The sequence below is a fragment of the Copidosoma floridanum genome, unplaced genomic scaffold, assembly GCF_036245765.1.
Source record: "Copidosoma floridanum isolate Cflo_tuat_1 unplaced genomic scaffold, Cflo_Japanese_pri ptg000009l, whole genome shotgun sequence".
In the NCBI taxonomy this organism is placed as follows: Eukaryota; Metazoa; Arthropoda; class Insecta; order Hymenoptera; family Encyrtidae; genus Copidosoma; species Copidosoma floridanum.
Window position 1 is genome coordinate 10314971 of NW_028321886.1, and position 23784 is coordinate 10338754.

General features: G+C 35.4%; 1 protein-coding gene across 1 annotated transcript in view; it reads right to left on the reverse strand.

The window, feature by feature from the left end:
* Positions 1-1978: 1978 nt before the first annotated feature.
* The window catches only part of LOC106637998 (protein cortex), a 52091-nt gene continuing 30285 nt past the window's right edge, over positions 1979-23784 (reverse strand). Inside the window, exons 2-9 of the mRNA XM_014350996.2 lie at positions 7577-7651; positions 5208-5429; positions 4497-4737; positions 4247-4414; positions 3712-3877; positions 3409-3616; positions 2695-3013; positions 1979-2225 (exon numbers count right to left, since the gene is read on the reverse strand). Coding sequence (XP_014206482.2) covers positions 2005-2225; positions 2695-3013; positions 3409-3616; positions 3712-3877; positions 4247-4414; positions 4497-4737; positions 5208-5429; positions 7577-7651 — 1620 coding nt within the window. The 3' untranslated portion in view covers positions 1979-2004. The remainder of the gene's footprint in view (positions 2226-2694; positions 3014-3408; positions 3617-3711; positions 3878-4246; positions 4415-4496; positions 4738-5207; positions 5430-7576; positions 7652-23784) is intronic.

The window sequence follows — 23784 nt, forward strand, 5'->3', positions numbered from 1 at the left end:
TTTTATATTATTTGCTTCATTCAGCCCATAAAAAAAAGTATATTTTAAAAATTATACATGTACGTAAATTTCGATGCTTGTTGCATCCCGATAATTTGATGTTTGAAAATAATATGCACAGAGTCAGAAAAATTTAAGTCTAACAACTGAATATTTACTAATATATAAAATATAATAATATTAGCCTCGACATCAACTCATTGAATTAGCCAAAAATAAATGTTAGGATTTAAACCAAGAGAGCTCAATGTACAAATCTACGATTAACAAAAACGCAGTGGCCCCGTACCGCCAATAATGTAGGATAATTTTCTTATTTAATACGATTCATCTCGAAATTAGTGATAGCAAATTAAAAAAAAAAAAAAAAAAAAAAAAACACATTTTATTAGCGGGTCTTCTAACACATTTTTTTAGCAATTAATTTTCGTGTAAGATTTAACTAAAAAAACCGAAAAAGTTGGGGACAGCACTCAACTTGTAAATAGCGACAAATTAAAAAAAAAACTTACAATACGGTCTCCGTGCTCAATCGATCATTCAGTACTTGTACTAATCAGCTGTAGTACGAGTGCATACGTTAGTGCATACATTACGTACGCCGATGGCGCCGCTAGCAGATGTATTTGAGGATATTCGCTCACACGCCGAAATGGTGCTGTACAGAGGGCAGCACTAACTGGCGTATCAGTATAATGCGTCGGCGAAACGTCCAAAATTCGGCTCGAAATTCGGTTACCCGGTGCTCCTAGCCCGAAAATTTTTCTTAAAGTCAAGTACTCAGCTCAGCAAAAACCCGTATACTTTTGAGTTTTTGTTCGACATACAGAATATCAAAGAATAAATAGGTCATATCCAATTCACTCACAGCCCTTCATTTACTAAAAAAAATTATTAAAAATGAAAACTTACGAGGCAACTCTCTTGCGCTTGTTTGTCTGATATCCAAATAAATTTTAATGCTATTGCATTGTTTATGACTGCTTGGCGACTTCGAACGCAAGCAAGCAAACCCACCAACTATGTCTTTATAAATTTTGTCGTATGCCTGTTTTTGAATGTTGGGTATAAGTGAGTTTAAAATAAATAAAATGTTAATCAATTAAATACACAGAGTTACAGTGTGAAGAACTTATGGTATATCTTCAGAAAGAGCGATGTAAAAAATACTGGCTCAATATTTTGAGATAATCTCTTTAACGGGAATGATAGACTGAAAAACGATTGTTCCATCTTGGGCATTTTTCTTCAACTTCAAAAAATTTGTTTGAAAAATAAAGAGTTTTAGTAAATTGTAGAAAAATTCTTAAATATACCAATGAATATAGAACCTCTAAAGCTAACTATAAAGCAAAACAACAATTTAAGAACACAAATTACGTTTAAAAAAACTAACGATTAAAAAGTTTCAAAATAAAAAAATTTTATTCATGCCCTACTAAAATAAGCCCTAATGACGATGATTATTACATGATTTTTGAAATAATAAACTTATCAAGTGTAGGTATACTAAAAAATTGTTTTATTAGACGTATTACAAAAATATTTAAAAAGTTAAAAATCACAGTCATCAAAAAAACTATGTTGTATGATACAATGCTCTACTATTTCTCTAAAATCTTTAATTTCATTTTACTGCTAAGACTATACTTAAAATAGGAAAAAATCTAAAAACTCTATCGTTACATTATAAATTAACGCAAATGAAATTTGTTTTTTATAAAATGACCGTAGCACGAACAAAAAATAAATACTACTTTTAAACAAATAAATATAATCTTACGTAGTAAAATGCATAAACGACACTTAGATCGACCTTACGATATAAAAAAAAAAACGATTATTCATCGAAAGTGTAATAAAATTTGCTTTTCATAAAATGACCGTAGCACGAACAAAAAATAAATACTAATTTTAAACAAATAAATATAATCTTGCGTAGTAAAATGCATAAACCACACTTAGATCGACTATACATTATAAAAAAAAAAAAAAAAAGATTATTCATCGAACAGTGTAATGGCTAAAACTTCTGCCAAATCCGGTATGTGCTAGGCTAGAAGTACTCGGTGCAACGGACATTGTTGGACTCTTGAGACAATTATCGAGTAGACTATGCTCTGCTTCTCCTCTGTGATGGCACTCGCCGTTGTTTTTTCGATTCCACTTATCCGAATCATCGCCAAAAAAATTCCAAATAACCAGGGTATCGCGATACTGCATACCTTAAAGTTAAAACATGGATGTAAAATATTATTTAACAACCGTACTGTGCGACGTCCACATATAATTATTCGCTCCAGGCATATCTGTGCAAGGGATAAACATTACAGGTATCGTGTTTTTTTTTTTTTTTTTTGTTTTTTTTAATTCTTATTCCATGCAGATTGTAATACGACTGGAGAGTGAAAGACTTACAGTATAATCGAATATTTTTCATGCGTACATCGGCCTATATATTCAATACTTGACATAAACAAAACATAATTTATGAAGTAACATTTTAATCGTGCTTTCACCGATATTTATCGAACGTTTAGATGATACGGAAGTCTACACCTACTATAATTTGAATTTTTGTGATTGATAATCTATAGTATTTCAGTTAAAATACGTATTTTATTTTAATTTGTAGTAATGATTGTTATGAAGTATGTGTACAAGTAGAATGCATGACAAATGATCACATCTCACCTAGTTTGGTGTGGTCAGGAGTCCACACGATGTTGAGCATCCGGTGCTCCGGATGAATCGGGAATGCGTCGACGATCTCGTCAAGGCTGGCCAGCACGACTATCTTGGAGCGCAATCGCCGGCCATCGAGGTAGTACCAGTGCACGACGAGCTCGCCACTTAGTTTGTTGAACATCACGCAGTCGACAGACCCGACGAACTTGACTTTGCGGTAGCCGAGCTGACGCCGGCTGCTGACGTTCCAGAGGGAGAGCGAGCCATCGCCTGGCCCACCGCCGACGCACAGGACGTTTGTTCGCCACGGGTGCCAGGCCATGGCCTGCATGGACAGCACGGGAAGAAATACTTCATTATATGCCTCATATACGGTTATTCACAAGCCTTGCAGTCTTCATTCCATCGAATGCTCGAAAAATTCATGTGGATCACGCGATTTTTTTTTTTTTTTTTCTGTTTTTTTAACCTCTTGCGGCAAATGCGTCGAGGTACAAGAAACTGAAATTAAATTGTTTTCGAAAGCGCTCAAAACGAGCTATAGTTTATTCTCACGTATTTTTTCCTGGCGAAAGTTAAATTAAATTTCGGCAAACAAACTGGATTAGCCAGACAAAATTGAAAACAAGTACCACACGCTATCAAAAAATATTTGTTTCCCATGTTTCGTAATCTTCCGAAAATTTTAACGAAAAATTACATTAAAATCGCTCCAGTTACCTTGATGCTAGCGTGGAATTCAATCTCGAAAGCCAGCACGAGGTTGGGGTGGGTAAAAAGCTTGACGCGCTTGTTGTTTACGCTCGCAGCCACGTACTGTTCGGTCGGGGACACGGAAATTGCGAGTATTTCTCTCTCAAAATTTGCCGAGGCAATCAGGTAACCAGCCCTCGTGCTCACCACGCTTATGTAACCCTTGTCGCAACCACTGAGGTATAACCAGAAAAATATTATTACTTGTGGTGAGAATTTTTCACTCCCAACTTAACGGCGACTTTTACACTTTTATCTCAGTATACTCACGTGATGATCAACTTGTTCTTTTTCATCCACTCCATACAAGTGACTTTGCACAAACCGTGAAGCATTTCTTCGCAACCCCCGCATTTTCTCGACCAAATGATTTTACTTTCAGTTTTGTCGTACAAGCTCGTACTTCCATCCATGCCACTTACGGCTACTTGCGTGCCTGTTTAGTTAAACGTAAAATATCATACTTATAATATACAACTTTTTTACATTACTATTAACAGATTGTTTGCTCACTGTTTCATCCTGTGAGTGATTGGTGACCACTTAACATGCTTGAAATTTTATATTTTTACATCTCGTTTTCACTTAAAATCATAGAATAACTTTAAATGTTATATTTATAAAGTACATAAACGTTATGATACGCTTAGACGTATCGAATAAAACACACGCAAATGAAAGTGTAGGCAAACTTTGTTACAAAACTAGATGTATTTATTACCGATATAATATCAAGTATGTACCTTATGTTACACGTTGAAAGATGAGAAAAGAGATGAGCAAAACAAAGTAACGAGCAGCCTACCTTTTGGATTCCATTTCACACAGCATAAATACGATTTGTACTTGATTTTGTAGGAGTTTTTCGGATCGCTAATGTAAAAATGATCGGCCAGGCCGAGGACAACAAAATTATTCGGACCAAAGTCGATAAGGTTTTTAAATTTTATTGACAGTGCGATGTGAAATATTTCTGCAACCAATAATCAAGAGCTACACGGACAGCGTCAAAAATAACAGTGGCAACTTATGCAGCAACAACAATGACAACTTACGAGCTCCGTAATCGCGATAATGCCTCGAGTTATCCCCCTTAATAATAAGGAGCGGCTGCTTTCTCGGTCGACAGTCCCATCCACAGTCGTTCAATTCCCACTTTTTATGGCTTTTAGCATCCATAGTCGACTGTAGGCCGATATCGAGGATCCGGTTGCCTCGCAACTCGTTGAAGATGCCCAAGACCTTGAAAGCACTGTCCATGAGCTTTTTCCGCCAGTGCTGCGTCGCCTTTTTCACCTAACACCAAGCCAACCAACATATAGTATTACAGAGTATTTTTATATTTTTTCCCGATGGCTGTTGCACCAAAAACGGAGAAAAAAAAAAAAAAAAAAAAAGACTCGGTTGAATTTCAACAAATAAGCGTCTAGTCCGGCGTAAGAGGAATTATTTAAAAATAGAAATGTACTCCATAAACGCAACATCGAAAACTGGGTTGTTATACTACTTTTCGTCACAGAAACGCCATCGCCGCCACCGGGGCTATTTTGCGGGCCGAGGGACCATAGGGTAGCTCCGGTTGGATGGCGCTTGTGTGCGAGTACTGTTTTTCATACCCATGTACCTATGATACATATGGTAAGGTCGCTGCACCCCGGGCCAGTTGAAATATAATACAACATAATCTTCCATTATTTAGGACTTTATTCACGAGGTAATAATACTTATTGATTATCCGAGCGAATAAGTTAACCAGTAATACTCACCCCTGCAAAAACGTCCAAAATTCCGGCGTCTTTGTCTTTTTCCTTTTCGTATATAATGCGGTAATGCGACAAGTCATTGTTCACTCTATTTCTGCGTGGTATGAACCTGTCACCAACGCTTTTGCTGCGTGAGCTCTCAACTACGTGGTACAGCTGTTCTGATCGATCGTTGGTCTCGCCAAAACGAGCGCACGACTTGTGAGTGTGCAGGAAATCAAAGTCCTTCAATATTCCGAACAATAAAAAAAAAAAAAAAAAAATTAAAAAAAAAAAAAAAAACAATGTGAGATTTCCCCAACCTGATATTTACACCTGATTATCGCTGGCAGTCCAACGTTCACCAGAATATTCCAAGAGTTTGATAGTAGAAACGAAAAGATATGGGACCAAAGTCGTTCAAAGCTAGTTAAAGTAAAATTACCAAACAAATCCATTTCAAAACGTGAATATACGAATAACGGTAAAATCATGGATTTAAGAAATTAAAAACCAGAGAATTCGAAGGAAGGAAGGGAATGTAATAATATGCTACATGATTATCAACAACTGCTGATAATTAAAAAAGATGTTCACATAGGTATGACATACTTCTGCTTCTACTACCTAACTGTTGAAACACATGAAACACAACAAAAAAATAACACTGAGTACACAAAAAATTAACGTATTCACGTTAAACATGCAAATTTTATCAGTTACTACATATTATATTACTACTTATATAAGGACGGTGTTTAGTAATAACCTTTTTGCGGTCACATTAAACTCAACTTGGTAAAAAAAATGCTAACACAAAATACGGTATTATGCAGCACTGTTTTCGTAACACAAAGAAATGAAAAATGAAAAATACAGCTCAAGAAAAAACAGTAGATCAATCCCAGCTACGTAAATTTTTTTCCAGATATGCTTGTTTCTTCGTAAACATGCGGATTTCAGGAAAAATACTACATTCTTGAAAAAAGCCAGTTTATCAAAAATTTATAATTTTATCAGCCCAATTATATTTTTAATCCATATTATTTCCTGCTATTAAAAATTAACATTCTATACGGGCTTAAAAGTATACTAAACCCACAATAAAACACTACAGTCCCGGTAGGGGCCAAAGCTCGGGCCAAAGGATGAAGTCAGCAATTAATTTTTTTGGCCAAAAAAAAAAAAAAAACCTAGAAAACTTCAAATGCTCGTATCTCCGTGAATAATGGAGATAGGATGAAAAGGACGATAATTCGTAATCCTTTTTTTCGAATTATTATAACATCTCATATTTGTAATCTATAACCGGTCTCATTATTTCCTGCTATTAAAATATAACACTTTATGGGCTCAGGAGCATACTAAACACACGATATACATTGTAAGTTTGGGCAGAATTAGTGACTCATACACATACACACACACACAAAGAGAGAGAGAGACGCGGGCACCCGTATAATGCACATATAGTAAGAGGCATGCAAATGACTAGAGAGAAGCTAGGGGAAGAAATGCCATAGTCAGTACATACAAGGAACGCGATACTGATACACTTTTTATGGTCGACTTTCATCTTCTATTTGATGGTTGAGTAAGTACGAGCCTCTGCAAAACTGGACGGTCCGATCTGCATGGAGCTAGACTCGTCGTGGCTATACTAATGCAAGCTGGTGAGCATTTTCCTGCAGACCCTTAACGTTTGTATGGGGGCTCGATCATTCAAAGTGTTAAAAAACATAGTACCGTAGACAATAAGAGTTGTTAACTACATTATCATGATCCACGTCGTATCTATGAGCCAATGTTTATCTTTGAATAAGTATATACGTTCGTACAATTATATTTGCATAGCAAAGATTTTTATTTTCTCTTCACTTGACTTTCTCCTCATCATTTTTTATTTTTTATTTAATAATCAAAGAGTACACTGGGTCATTTAGTTGGATGCGCTCTTGTTACATTTATTCATTTAATAATCGAAAAGCGCACTTTTACGAAATTTTTTTGTAAACCATTAACTGCAATACATACTATACCTATATTATTGATTGATTTAGTAACGATTTTATATCTTCGTAATTATATGTACAGCCTAATAATTATAATTATTGTAACGGTTTGATGGAGTTATGACGCCGCCACCACCCAATTAAATACTTAATTTAATCTAATTAATCCTGAACCAATGAAGTGATGATAATATGTTCAAGGTTCGATGACGAGTGAATATTGAACCTTACAAGGCCCGTAAGTACTCTAAAACTTCATTCATACCCTATTCTGAAGGTGTTAGTACTTATACATAAAATGGACGGCGACATTTTTACAGATATGTACATCGAATGAGAAAATAATTTAAGTATCAAAAAAGGTTATCGATAGTGACTTACCGTAAAAGATATTGATTTCGCGAAAGAATCGTTTGCCAGTGAATTATTATGAAATAAATAACTTCTGCGATTGTCCTGAAACAAAAAAATTAGGAAAATTTTTATTAATGAATCAAACATATAGTCAATAGGATATCAGAAAAATAGATAAAGTCATTGAAGTTTGAATCAAATGAGCATTCGTAAATCATTGGAATAAATAAAAATATGTAATCAAAAGTCTTGTCATTCTCACTGAGAAAAAACATTTTTTTTCGCCTTTACAAGATGCACTCTCGTCAATTTCTCAACTAAGTTATTATATCAGTCGCGAGAAATATGTACTCCTCGAATTCGAGGTAAAAACTAAAATAAAAAGGATAGTCATCTTAGCGTCAAGATTCTGAGGGGAAAAAATTGGTTTCAGTATATAATTAATAAATTACATTGTGCTGCACGTAAAATGATCTTCAATTAATCGTGAACAGCTTGGTCTTCCTAAATAAAAAATTTATGGATGTACACTCTTACATTTTCACTTGTAGTATGAATCAGTAATGTTATGTTTAAATTTTAAGTTTCTTTGGTTCATCAATGTGTTATATCTCAAACGTGTGTGTGTGTGTAAGATGAGCTGGGGGCTTTCGGATTGTTAACTGATCAAGTTATACACAGATCGAGTCTGATGGCAAAACATTTCGATTGACGTTAACGCGAACTGGGATCATGGGTTTATTTTTTTATTAGATCAGTCTCCACATTTTTAGGACTAAATTAGATTTAATACATACGTACCAGTCCTTAAAGGCGAGCAGCGAACAAACAGTGAGCACGTGTGTGTCGTAACACATACACATGCACTTGTGATGCCTGTAACTATAAAAGTCAGGCACAGAGAGCCCGTGAGGCGCGCGGCACGCGAGTGCACTGGTAGATATATATATATATATATATTTCTGTTGAGAGAGTTCCGGTGTGGCTCGTGCAAGCCGAGCATGTTGTGTTCAACCAGGAAAGGCTTTTACTGAGCGCATGTGCAAGCGTTGATTTGCGATTAGGAAAAATTCCATATAACGTTTGTTGTCTAGGCCATACTAGGCTAGTCTTAGTGGTCGCCGTGTTGCAGCGGCGAAATGCGTTTTGTTGCAGTGCAATGCACGCGTGCGTATACTCTTTTTTTTTAGACTTTTGTAAGCGCGCCAAGCTCTCGGCATATCATGAGCATAGCGATGGTAAAAACGTCTAATTTCTTTTCTGAGTAATAAACCATAAAAAATACTGCTTTTTTTTCCTCAATCTAGAAAGTTTTGTAATACTAAAATACTCATCAACCTGACATGAATGAGAATTTGGAGGTTGAAAAATGTTTGAAATAGGGGCAAGTACGTGTACTGTATTGGTTGAATTTATTACCATCAATACACCTTTATTTTGCCCACAATTCGCTTCCCAAGAAAAGAAACCAAGATAATAACAATACTATTATATCATGAACAAAAAAATTACAATAATAACATCAATAGTAAAGACAAAATTTCTTTTACTAAATGTCGTTGTGTGTCTTTTATTAGTTGTTGCGAACATATTACTTTTGTCTACTTTTATCATGCGTTTGTTTATGTTCCTTTTACTATAACTTTTTGAAGTAGTCATCAAGGATAATCAAGCGTGTAAATAAATTTTTTTCAGATTAAAAAAAATTTTTATTAGTAATAGTTGGAGTTTTAAGCTTTTGAGTAATGACAAAAAATATAGCAAAGTATGATTATTGAAAAGATATTATGAGAAAATGTTTACTTTTACGTGTAAATACGTATCAACATGTGCATGTAGGCATTGATATGGGTATAAAAATATGTGACATGTATCATAATATAAATAACTGTCAATGAAAAAAAATATAAAGTAGAATAATTGAATTTCGTAAATTAGAAAAAAAAAAGTAGGTATGTTATTTAGGTGTTTCATCTCCAAATGGCTATTTTTTTACCAATCTATATGCTTCAGTATGGCTAAAAAAAGTTTTTTTTTTATTAGTATCCAAGATGTTGTTTTCTTGCTCTTTATAGTTATGTTTGCGAACTAGCTTGTGCGCTACTGTACAACAGCTACATTTGCCACGACATGTACAATGTCCATGGTAAAAAAAAAATTCTTTATTCGACTGTGATTCGTTTTATCGTTACAAAAATACACGTAATTATGAGGAGCAGCATTGATTCGACAAAATGCAATACATTGGTAATCAACTCGCAGCTATTATTTGATTTGATTTTGATCCAACAGCTCCGTTATAGTCACCAATAGTAACTTTACTTTACTTAGCCATTAGATGGTCTCGGCGTTGCCATTTTCAAAAGTAGATTCGACTTTTACAACGCACTCCTCTCTCATATGCTTCTCCCCCCCGTCTCTCTTTCTTTCGGTACGCGCGTGTGTGTGTGTGTGTTGTTTGTGTGTACGGGGAAAGGGGTTACTTGATTTGCCTATGTAGTTTTATTTCACTGGCGACGAATACAGAGCTCTTGCATAGCTTGACCATGTACAGACGCATTGTACGGGATAATCGATGCCCCACAGCAAATGTTTTTCGGACGCTCAATCCTTTGAAACTAAGTATGTTCAATTCGCATACTTTATTTATTTACTGTAATTATTTTCGCATCACTGTTTGCAACAAATTATCAACATACATATTATTGTGACTTTGTAATCGAAGCTTTAAGGACACAGATTTTCCGAGACGTCAAAGACTTTCATAATTTATCGAATACCCGTTTAAATAACATTTTCTGTGATACAACAATAAAATTTCTATAGTTTATTTAATTATCAACTTCCTCCAGTTCCTTATCATTTTCTATCGTTTTGTTACTTTTGCTTTATTTACTTCACCTTCATGCTTACAATACATTGAAATTGGTTTTGCTGAGTATGTGCTGCAAAAAGCTTCTTTTTGCAAAATACCTGTAATAAACAAATCCATACCATTGTTCTGTGTGGCAGTAAATACGTATGCAAACATATACACACGATATAACTTGCGTTTCTCTACGAGAGACCTATATCAAATCCTTATGATTAATTTACAATTTAATTCATTCTTGTCTATTTCATCAGAACAAACTCAAGCATCTTAGTTGTAAGAAAAGAAAAAAATATAGTTCCAATGAGTCTCTCTCACTTATCAATTTATATGTGTAAGTAAATTGTAAATACATAACATATTCATTTTAATTGAGCACTTGAGTGACTTGATACTTCATAACAAAAAAATACTGATACAATTTTAATAATTACTTCTTAAACTATTGCGGGAGTCTTCGGCAACCTCCCTTATTCTTTACACCTTATTCCTCGTACTTGCATTTACCCCAAATATTTCTTGTATTATTACTAACGAAATTTAGATTTTTGGAGGATGCAGGACATAGAAGAACATATCCCTGTATATTACTCGTATGAAATTACTCGAGATTCAGAATTTTTTTGAACTGAAATAAAACTTTGAGGAATGCCTGTACACAAGCTTTGAAGAAGGTAAGGCCCCGAGAAAACCTGTATCATCTCATAATAATTAATTGTTACTCGGTTACTTCAAGATTATTCATTTAAGGAAAATGTTTCCGCGGTAGCTGTTTTTGTAGATGCGCGTGCACCCACCCACAACACACGTACACACCAACCCTCACCCATACATACGCACACGTAGTGTTGAAACAACGCAACTCGTGCGCTGTAGGTAAGTACTAATCGCTCTCTTTATTTCTTTCTATTTGGCTCCCCACCTCCGCGCGCCGGTGTCAAGTGAGCAGGAGGAGGGAAGGGGGCGACCCCACCGGCAGTGAAGCACCGTTAGGATGGATGTTAGAGCCGAGCCATTGGCTCCCAGCTACGAGGCAGAGGTTGGCCAACCCTGGCCGGGGCGTAGCGAGAGAGAGAGAGAGAGCGCGAGATATATATACCCAGCAGGAGATAATCTCCCCTCCCTCTGACACACTAAGCTCAGCTCCACTATACAATGCCTCTTCTCTGCAGCAGCGACTCGCAGCTCGGTATATATGTATAAGTGTACACGCTGTGTACCTCTGAAGCTACCCAACGTAATGGTTGCAAAGATGTTGCACCGAATAAATGTATATAATATTTTGTAACCCCGAGTACCAAATTTTTCAATAAATTACCCTACTGCATGTATTTTATTCACGATCAAGAGATGAATGATTTACTTATGTTAGGATTGTAAAATTAAAAAAAACACTCCCATTTCGCATTGAACAGGTAGGCGTACTTGAAGGCTCAAGACAGGAGGAAGGGGTTGAGACGAGAAAAAAAGGAGGATCAAAAACCTTTGGAAGGAGCGAGATAAGAGAAAAAGGGAGGGAGACAGATAGGCAGACAGACAGACAGAAAAGAAGGTAAAGAAAAAAGAAAAAAATAATGTAAACGAAAGAAAAAGGAGAAATGCAAAAGAGAGCGTTAGATATGGAAAGCAATGCAGGGAGGAATTGCGAGAAGTGCGCTCAAGAGAGATAGAGAGAGAGAGAATGAAGCGGCCGAACGGGTCCTGAACCGGCAGCTCTCCTCTCTACCTCCTGTACTGACCCTTTCTCTCTTTCGTTTTATTTCTCTTGCTCCGCCAGTATCGCCATCCAAGCGAGCCACCGCCGGTTGCTGCTGCTCTGAAAAGAGCAAGAAGGACGGAGAGAGAGAGAGAAAGAACGAACAGACGAGAAGGCCCGGCAAGCTATCTGGACCCATAGCCTCAGCACCGGCTCGGACGGACGGGGCCTCTGCTGCTGCCTCAGTCTTCCACCGCACTCCTCAAGAGCAAGGCCGCGTTAATCATTTGCATCACCCGCGTCGCGATCCCTACATTTTACATGTTTAATAATTCACATATATATATATATATGTATGACATATGCATGTTCATTGTCAATGTAATCCCGGATACATCCGTGGTTCAAGATGAGCAGTCGTTGACCGCCGAAACCATAGATTGTGACGAAAAAACTTGATGCTTGGGTCTAGAGCCTCAGATGGCACACCAACAAATGGCATCTCGAGGTCGATTACCAAGTGTTGATTGGTCGATGGGAGGCCAATTTCATCCCCAGTTGGAACAAGAGTTTACCGCACTTCTACGAACGTAGGGGGGCCACTGGCTCTGGGTTGACTAATAAAGACCTACACCCTTCCTCCCTCCCTCTTTCTGCATCAACATCGAGGAAAGGAACAGCTTCTTCGCTTTGCTGGTTTTGCAGCTCGATGCTGCCATCAAGTTTTTTTCAACGAGTAAACTGCCGGTCCCAGCAGCAGCAGCACCACACGTGATAATGAATGCGTGGTGTGCACCTACAGGGGGGTTTGAGGGGGGGGGGAGAGCTTAGTCACGGTCAAAAGCGGCATCAGGTTAAAAAAAACCTGCTCAAGCATTGCAAGGAGCACAACAACGGATAAATACGTGCAACCAAGGGAGAAGAAAAAGAAGAAGAGTCTAGGGGTGGCCGGAGGTGGAGGTCAGCGGTTGGAGGTGAGGATCTGCAGCAGCACCGGTGAGCCTCGCAGGGGTTCGTTGGAAAACGAGTTCGAGGCATGGGCTTGATAAGGGGAGAAGAGGGGTACACACGTCAGTGGGAAAAGGGAGTCGAAGAGGGCGAAGTGGCGACGCGTGTGGTCGGATCGTACCCCTGGCGCAATCTAAGGAGCAAGGATATTTTGTCAGCTATCGGCGTCACTCGGGCTCTCTTACCCTCGTATCCACTGATATACCCGCGGCGCAACAACGCGATCGATTTACCTCGCGACCCAAGTGAAGGAGCAAACTAATGAGGCGGTATTGATGGCACGTGAAGAGCACTCGTAAAAAATGTCTCAGTTAAGGAGCTGTGCAAACGCGCGTGACGATCAGCTGCTGCCACTTAATTTTCGCATCGTTCGTCTCGTGCTGTACACTGATTCTGCATTCTCATTCACTAAAATTCGCCGATGCACAAGAGAATACAGTCAACTCCATTGGGTAGAGGAATTCCAAGTGACGAGTGATGTGCAAAACCACAACATTGAATGAGGATGCCCAATTGGGGACGTGGTGGATCATTTATATCTTTTTTTTTTTTTTTTTTTTTTTCTTCTTCTCAAACGCATACATAACTATTATTGCATATGTACATACGAAGTAAAAAACAAAAGCAAAGTAGCCTATAGTTTGCAAAATAAAGGATAAAAACAGCCGGTTGGGGAGTAGTGTTTGCCCCGACGCGAGCCAGTGAAATTAATGACGTACAAGAGTTACTTGAGCGGAGCGATCAACCACGAGTGGTGTGCCTGATCCAACTCGCAATGTACCCTGATAACTTGTGGTTATTGTAGTAGTAACGGTGACATCGGGTAAAAGAAAGCTATCCAGGGGTGGATAATCGCGAGGAGCCTGAATCCTAGGTAGAGAAGGGTGGAATGAGATGCGAGATGATTTGATACTTGTGTGTTTAATGGTCTACAAATTGGTGCCGCTTGTGACACGCGAGGTATAACAAAGTCATTGTCAGCGTCCGTCAAAATTAAAAGCAAAGAGTGAGACAGCAAAAAGCACGTCCAAGTGTGTACGAGGGGGACAGAGGGAGGGGGGAGAGAGAAGAGATTTCAAGGGCAGCAGAAGAGGATGAGTAAACTCTCGTGAGGAGGTATCGTCACCCGTAAAGGCTGGTTTATGGCAAGACTCGGATGGGAAGGCTCGTAATGAAGATCTAGCGCCTGCAGTTAGGGCAAAAGCAATGAGCTCGTATAAGAACAGAAGTAGCGGAGACATCAACGGCTGCACGAGCGTTTAATCGCTCACTCCTCTTGTGCCCAGCGGTAAGTTTGTTTGTGCGTGTACATATACGCTAGCGTGCGCGGACCATTCCGCCGAAGCTTGCAATATCAAGTTACAATAGTTCTTGTTTTTTTTTTACTTTTTAATATCATTATTTTTGTTGTTCATTTTTATTTCAACCTTAGAAAGATCTTCGCTAAAGTCAGATCTACTGTTTTCGCACAAAAAAATTTTTTTTTCCTTTTTTTCGTAAAACAATTTCAAATTTATTTATTTTTTTTCTCGAGAAGATTTATTTTCCTATCTTCTTTGTAAAAAAAAAAAAAATATTGGGAGCGTTTACCTACTTTATTGAAGGTTTGCAGCAAAAATTTTCAAATTTTGAAAACATATAAATATTTTGTACATTTTTAAACTTGAAAAATTTCTCAATATTAAACAATTTTGTTTTAAAGAAGGATTATTGAAATCAAACACGTTTCTTCGTACTTTTGGGCAAAAAATTGTTATGTGCAAAAAAAAAAAAAATTCTTTTCAAGTCATCACTCGAAAATTTCGGGTGTTGACATTCCTGTGCAAATTTAAGGGAGAGAATGCCAATACGGGGTATTTAACATTTGAAGATCAATAAATCTGACGGTATGAACTCTTGTATCTTTGAAAATCAGCCTTCGATCACAAAGTCTTTCAACAAAGATATTCTAATACAAAAAATTATATTGGATGTCGAGGAAAATCTAATACAGTATTGAGTTATTCCAGACTGAGTTTATCCAATACTTTTTTAACGTTTAGATTACTGAATATTTAATTGCGCCGTAGGCGAATGCAAATTGAGTGTAGAAAATCGTGGTGGGGTTAGTAAAAACAAATAATAATTAAGGGTGTAGAGGGGTACGTAAAAAGTCCGAAACGGGTACACGAGGATGTGCCTCATCGGGACAAGATTGGCTACCCCCAGTCGAGAAGGAGGAGGACTATGATTCATGCCAACAAAGCTCTCACGTGAATGACGAATCGCTATTTTATTATCTACAGTAACAGAGCTGCAGTGAGCTTATTATGTACTAGCTCAGTCCAGCCTTTATTTCACTCCAAGTAGCGACTGCTACTGTTATTACTTCGCTGTCTTTCACTAAGGGCTTAATAATTTTTTTCTTACGATTGAAGATGCCTGTATTAAATAACTATTAAAACATCAAAACGCTTAATGACAGGGAATATTGGGAGCGATTGTTTTCCTATACCTCATTTTGCCTCCTCACGTCGAATATAATTGAATTTTTAAAAATTAAATTTTGTGCTGAATGTTGATAATAAGCAAGTAATTAGCTATTCGTGGAAGAATCGATATGAAAAACTTATTGTAAAGATGATTTAAAACATTGCTGCTTCGGAAAAGTTAATGCACCAATAATAAAAATAAGATTATATTGCAAATAAACAGATTTCAACAGAAAAACACTCTTCTACGGACATTACATTTCTTTCAAGTTTAGCATAGTACAGAATGAAAAAAAAACTTTTTGTACTTTTTATTTATTTGTTAGAAATAATATCATTACCACATACAGAACTGATCGGTTCGGAGTTGAGATTTCATTTACAAAATTCCCTTATTTTTTTAGGATTCAATGTTATCATATATATGTATATATTCACACGCGAGGGGCTGTCCACGGGATTCAAAGATTCAAGAAATAATAACGATTCAATTAGGATTTGAATCTTGAATCACAAAAAAAAATTTAATTTAATTAAATAACCTTTTGAGCAATCAAGCATCGGCGATAAGAAACCCAATAGTTTATCAGTATATTTATTAACAATATCTGCCTTGGTGAGTAAGCAGCGGTGATTAAAAACCCAACCGTTTTTTTGGAAATTAGATATTAAAATAATCTTTGAGGCGAGTAAGCATAGGCAATTAGAAACCCAATTGTTTTTCACTGGATTTATTTATAAAATAATCTTTTAAACGAGTAAGCATCGGCGATTAGAAACCCAACTGTTTTTCACTGGATTAATTAATAAAATAATCTTTTAAACGAATAAGCATCGTTGATTAGAAACCCAATTGTTTTTCACTGGATTTATTAATAAAATAATCTTTTAAACAAGTAAGCTTCAGCGATTAGAACGTCAACTGTTTATTTGGGAATTAAATTAAAAAATAATCTTTGAGGTGAGTAGGCATCGGCGATTAGAAACCCAATTGTTTTTCACTGGATTTATTAATAAAATAATGTTTTAAAAGAGTAAGCATCGGCGATAAGAAACCCAACTGTTTTTCACTAGATTTATTAATAAAATAATCTTTTAAACGAATAAGCATCGGCGATTAGAAACCCAACAGTTTATTTGGGAATTTTTTTTTTTTTTTAATTTTTCAGGCGAGTAGGCATCGGCGATTTAAACGTCAACTGTTGATTTGGGAATTAAATTAAAAAATAATCTTTGAAGCGAGTAGGCATCGGCGATTAGAAACCCAATTGTTTTTCACTGGATTTATTAATAAAATAATGTTTTAAAAGAGTAAGCATCGGCGATAAGAAACCCAACTGTTTTTCACTAGATTTATTAATAAAATAATCTTTTAAACGAATAAGCATCGGCGATTAGAAACCCAACAGTTTATTTGGGAATTTTTTTTTTTTTTAATCTTTCAGGCGAGTAGGCATCGGCGATTTAAACGTCAACTGTTGATTTGGGAATTAAATTAAAAAATAATCTTTGAGGCGAGTAGGCTTTAGGGATTAGAAACCTAACTGGTTTTTAGGGAATTTATTTACAAAATTAATCTCTTAGGAGATTTCTGAATAAATATACTAAACAACTGTATGATTCCTTGTCGCCGATGCTCACTAGCGTAAAAGCTTATTTTACTAATAAATTCACAAAAAATATGTTGGGCTCCGTATCACCACCGCTTACTCGCCCAAAGGCAGATATTGTTAATAAATCCACTGGAAACCCATTTAGTGTCTTATCTCTGATGCTCAATTGTTTGAAAGATTATTTTATTGATAAATCCACTAAAATTTACTAGGATTTTAATCGCCGATGTTCACTCGCCAAAGAGATTATTTTATTAATTTAATCACCCAAAATCTGTTGGGTTTCTCATGACTGATGCTTACTCGCCTGGAGGCAGATATTACTGACAAATCTACTGAAAACTTGTTGGGTTCCAATAATCGCACGTGCTTATTCGCCCAAGAGATTATTTTTTTAATAAATCCAGTAAAAAATAGTTGGTATTCTATTCACCAATGCTTACTCGCTTAAAAAATTATTTAAATAATAAATCCACTAATAAATTGTTGAGTTTCTTTTCACTGATGCTTACTTGCCTAAGACATTATTTTATTGATAAATGTACCAAAGAACTGTTACGATTCTAATCACCGATGGTTACTCGTTAAAGAGATTATTTTATTTAAAAAATCATTCAAAATCTGTTGGGTTTCTTATCGCCGATGCTTATTTGCCTAAAGGCATATATTATTAATAGATCCACTAAAAACCTATTTGATTTTTTAATGCCAATGCTTACTTGCTTATAAGATTATTTTATTGATAAATCTACTAATAAACAGTTGGGTTTTTAGTCACCGATACTTATTGGCAGAAAGAGATATTTTATCTATAAACAATAATACTTAGCTTATTTTTCACTATTTCTTGGTTTACCAGGTTTTATTGTTTATCGATTCATTTATTAAACTAATGCTTGTAAGTCGATTTATTAGTAAAATTTCCACATTTTTTGTGGTACTTTTAGTTTTCTCGACTCCTACTCCCTTAGTACTCTTAGTCCTATGGAGTCCTCACACTAGTACTATCAGTTCTCTTAGTTCTTACTTGTCTGTTAAAATTTTCGCAACTAAAGTAATCTCATTGGTTCTCTTATCAGTCCTCTCAATACTCCCGAGGTCCTCTACACTCTTTTAATGGGAGTACTGGAGTGATTAACCTACTCGGATATACATATATGAGAAGTTCTATCAAAGAATGGCATGTTTATTGTACCTTATCGTTTGGCTAGTCCTAATTAATTAGGATTTCGTGATATTCATCATTAAATTATCTTTGATTTGAGATTCAAATCACAATTAAAAAGTGATTGAATCACAAGTCAAATTTATTTGAATCTCTTTTGAATCGTGAATAAAACTTTTTCAAAAACGATTGCAACTCAAACAAATGTTATGGCGATTTTTCAAACTTTTTTTCTGGGATGAAAGTTACTGTCTTCATCGGATGTTTCAACTCCTTAAATAATTTCATCGCAAAATAAATAGCCACCTACAGTTTTTGTAACTCACAGCAGAATTTTGATCGAGATCTTACGTAAATACCTTTTGAATCGTAAGTGAAACTTTTTGAATATCAAACGTTTAACCATCGAAAAACTTTGAAATTTTTTTTGCTTAGAAATATCTTATCACATCATATCGATAGATGCACTTGAGTTGTGCGCTTAAAAAAAAGATTTAATGTGGCTGAATTAATATGAATGTAAAGTTTCAACTAGTATCATTATGATTTGATCATATAAAATACTACTGATACTATAAATACGATTTTGTTAATAAGGCTTCTAAATTTAATACATTGAAAAATTGTCTTATTACACGTATGATAGTGTATTCGCATTACCCACAACAGGACGTATAAAATGCTTCAGATTCAAAATTCAAATCTCCATTGAATCGTGGTTGAATCGCAATTGAATTTCATTTGAATACCTTTTGAATCTTTTTTAAATCGCCAATGAAACTTTTTCAAAGACAGCCGTTCTTTGAACGTAAATCTCTGAACCTTAATTTTTAGATTCAAAATATTTTACCGCTCATATCGGTATATGCATTGAAATACAGTACTGAAAAAAACTTAATTTGTCTGATTTAATAATATGAAAGTCTATTTTTAAATTCATTGACATTTATTGATCACGCCAAATAAAAATGACACATTAACAGTTACAAATGAGAAGTTTCATCGAAAAAAAGCATATTGCCTACTATCAATGTTGCTTAGTTGTAATTCAACTTGGATATTTAATAAAATTACTCATAATGCCTGAATCTTTAGTACCGCTTTGAGTATCAGTTCGAGTAAATGGGGCCTTTATCTGTAGTCTGATAGATTCAAGATTCAAATCTCCATTGAATGGTGGTTGAATCGCAATTGAATTTCATTTGAATACCTTTTGAATCTTTTTTAAATCGCCAATGAAACTTTTTCAAAGACAGCCGTTCTTTGAACGTAAATCTCTGAACCTTAATTTTTAGATTCAAAATATTTTACCGCTCATATCGGTATATGCATTGAAATACAGTACTGAAAAAAACTTAATTTGTCTGATTTAATAATATGAAAGTCTATTTTTAAATTCATTGACATTTATTGATCACGCCAAATAAAAATGACACATTAACAGTTACAAATGAGAAGTTTCATCGAAAAAAAGCATATTGCCTACTATCAATGTTGCTTAGTTGTAATTTAACTTGGATATTTAATAAAATTACTCATAATGCCTGAATCTTTAGTACCGCTTTGAGTATCAGTTCGAGTAAATGGGGCCTTTATCTGTAGTCTGATAGATTCAAGATTCAAATCTCCATTGAATGGTGGTTGAATCGCAATTGAATTTCATTTGAATACCTTTTGAATCTTTTTTAAATCGCTAATAAATTTTTATCAAAGACAGCCGTTGTTTAAACGTAAATCTCTGAACCTTAATTTTTAGATTCAAAAAATTTTACCGCTCATATCGGTATATGCATTGGAATGCAGTAGTAAAAAAAACTTCATTTGGCTGATTTGATATGAAAGTCTATTTTTAAATTCATTGACATTTATTGATCACGCCAAATAAAAATGTCACATTAACAGTTACAAATGAGAAGTTTCATCGAAAAAAAGCATATTGCCTACTATCAATGTTGCTTAGTTGTAATTTAACTTGGATATCTAATAAAATTTCTCACGATGCCTGAATCTTTAGTACCGCTTCGAGTAACAGTTCGAGTAAATGGGGCCTTTATCTGTAGTCTGATAGATTCAAGATTCAAATCTCCATTGAATGGTGGTTGAATCGCAATTGAATTTCATTTGAATACCTTTTGAATCTTTTTTAAATCGCCAATGAATTTTTTTTAAAGACAGCCGTTGTTTAAATGTAAATGTTTGCATTTTTTTTAGACTAGAAAAATCTTGTAGAAAAATGCTGGTAAATGTATGTGTATAACACGCTGAGAAAAAAAGATTATTTCGATGAGCCGTGATTAGATTCATATGAATGTTCAGTTTTATTGAAAACAAGAATTATTTGATCATTTCATGAAATGAAGGGAACTGAATTGATGTAAAAATCAAGGTAAATATGGTTTCTTTATTAAGGTAGCTCCCTTGTCTACTGCTCTAGTCAAGTAGGTGAGTTTCACTTGTGTATATATACGTATATACGTACATCAGTGTTCGTATTCTGCTACAGTCATTTATAACCATGAAGCTGATTTTTACATCTTCCTTGGCAAATATCTTTGAAAAATGCCTCATTACCAGCATTTTACATGACAGGATTGAGAAGAACAGGGATTTTTCTACAAGTACATCATAATTTGTCTGCTCAGATTTTTTATTGTGTGTTGGGAAATGCCTGTAAAGCTGATATTTTTATGCTCTGCCATTTGAGTTCGTGTTAAAATATTCAACTTTAAGCTAAAATATCTCGAGATTTGGCTCCACTTGTGGTATAAACAAGGACACCATTGGATTCAGTGGATTAAAATCTATTGAATGAAACATACTTCATTCCGTAGGATTTCGCAAGGCAGCTATCTTAATTAGTATTTTTACACCTGTCGATGTTTGTGTCATGTGATATACGTTCTAATTGAACTATATTTATCAATATTATTCATCACAGTAATAACAATAACAAACGTGTGTACATTAATAATTGAGATGAAAGTACTCCGATATAACCAACCATGTGTTATTTTAAATAAGTAATGGTGCCTATTACAAAGGCATACAAAACAAACTTGTATAATATATATGATGTGGGATCCAATTATTATCAAAACGATGTTTAAACATCAATATCTTGAAAAGTTTCTAATACAATTATACCATTTTATTATATATCGTAGGTCAATTTCACATTAATTTTATTAGAGATTCAAAAATGATACAAGATTCAACAGAGATTCAAATAAAGATTCAAATCTTTTGAATCCCGTGGACAGCCCCTCGTTCACACGCGTACCATGTCCGTAACAATAGAAGCCAACTTAGCAAATCGCGATGAATTATCTGATTTTACGACAACTCATAATGAAGTTCATCGAATGATGATTTTAATCTAATGAAAACTTTTAAATAGAATTATACAATGGTAAAAAATTTATGGAACTAATATTCCAGTACTTTTTAATCGCTGGATGAAGCATTTAAGATTTAAATATGCTTTAATGGCGTGTATAAGACACGTTATAATTTACCTACCCTGTACAGATTCCCGTAAGATTGACTATTTAATTTTCAATACTGCATTATAGGGAATCGGCATTGGGATTATTATCCATACGCATATTTATATGCATGGGCCATTTCATGTAAAATGCAATAGTTTGATGAGTATACAGTGTGTGATTTCACGATGTGAAATCACGATTCTGACGCTTTGATCAGAATTTAGCGTTAACATTGAGTTACGCATACACATACACCCACCTAATCGAAAATGTATGGTAAATGATGGCTCATTTTACGGTGACTAGTTCTAAGTACCATTTGATATCACCAGCGCTGAAGTGTCAAATAAACTATTAAAACGTCGGGAGCCAATTCAAAAATATCTTTTGACTTTGTTGAATTACAAGACTTGGAAGAGATTCCTACGCAATGCGTTTTTTTGGTTTTGTCCAAAAATTTGAATTAAAACAAAAAAAATGTACAATATTTTATGAAATTCTGACATGAAAAGTAATAAAGTGCTTTGTTGTAAATGGCCACGACATGAAGTAAGGCAATTTCTGTGAAATGGACCATACATATATGTATGTATGTATTCATATATATATTTGCATGAGCGGTGTTCGTGCTCGGAGAGCCGTGTCGTGTTGGTGTATATAGAAACTGCTTGAACGTTGACTTTCCATCTTCCACCCTTTTTTTCCTTGTACTGTAAGGAGGAGAAATGCGCTAAGCATTCGCGTGCGTTTCCCGAGGAGAAGGAGGAGGAGGAGGAGGAGGAGGAAGAGAAAAAGAAGAAGAAGAAGAAGAAGAAGAAGAGGAGAGCAGAGCAAGAGATTTATTTTGTTTGGGGATGCGATACTGCGCGCGAGGCGAGAGCTTTTTTGCGTGTCAGGCGGAGAGCTGGTTGCGTTTGATGCTGGCCTAACGAGAGCCGATGTAAATAGCTCCGGGCCCTTTTTTCTCGTACCCCGTTCTTTCATTTTTCCCTTCTATTTTTCAAACTCTTTTTCATTTACCCCGGCCAGCTGCTTCCATCTCGTAAGCTCTCGGCAAAATGATATGCACGGAAAACGCGCGTGTACACGCGGTTGCCGCCGCCGACTACGAGGTAGATTGCCAAGTGCGCGCACGGTACGAACCAATGATTTAATACCTATTTATTCAGCAAATTTACACATTTCAGGCTAACTTATCCCGGAATTTTAACTAAAATTGATTAGTATCCCATTCATATATATATATATATATATATATATGCATTAAAATACTCGAGGTTATACGTAGACTCGCGTCAATAGATTAGCTTGTTTACCGGTTATTTACTAGTGACTCTTTAATTTATTACCTAAAAAGTATTTTATTCCTTGTTTTTGTACAGCTATAATTCGATCTGTCGTGAGTGGCGGTAGCACCACCCGTAGCCGCTGATGGCACCGCCATAAACCACGTGAACAAAGTAAAAAAAAAAAATGTTGCAGCAGAAAACAGGATTAATCTCTGAATTATTTGTTTTGCTTGTGTATCAAATCACTTAAATGAAAATCCAAAAGATTTTCTTAGCACAAAGAAATTATTTCTTCGGCGAGTTGATTCTGGTAATTAAAATGACGTGAAGTTTCGTGCTTTAATCGAGTAGGTCTATAGATAGTGTGACATTTCACTCTTTTCAATCTTTGGCCACTATGTACTTACGTTCGGTTACGTTAGCGCAGATGACTACAGAGTCAGATAAGAATTTACTTTAAGTAAATTGGTGATAAAAAATTTTTTTTTGTATCAAATAGATGTTTGATAATCACAGATTATAGGTATACAACATACATATATATATATATATATATATATATATATATATATATATATGACTGATTCCGCCGTAACTGACTCAGACGATGTCTCAGGCTCATACGCGCGTAAT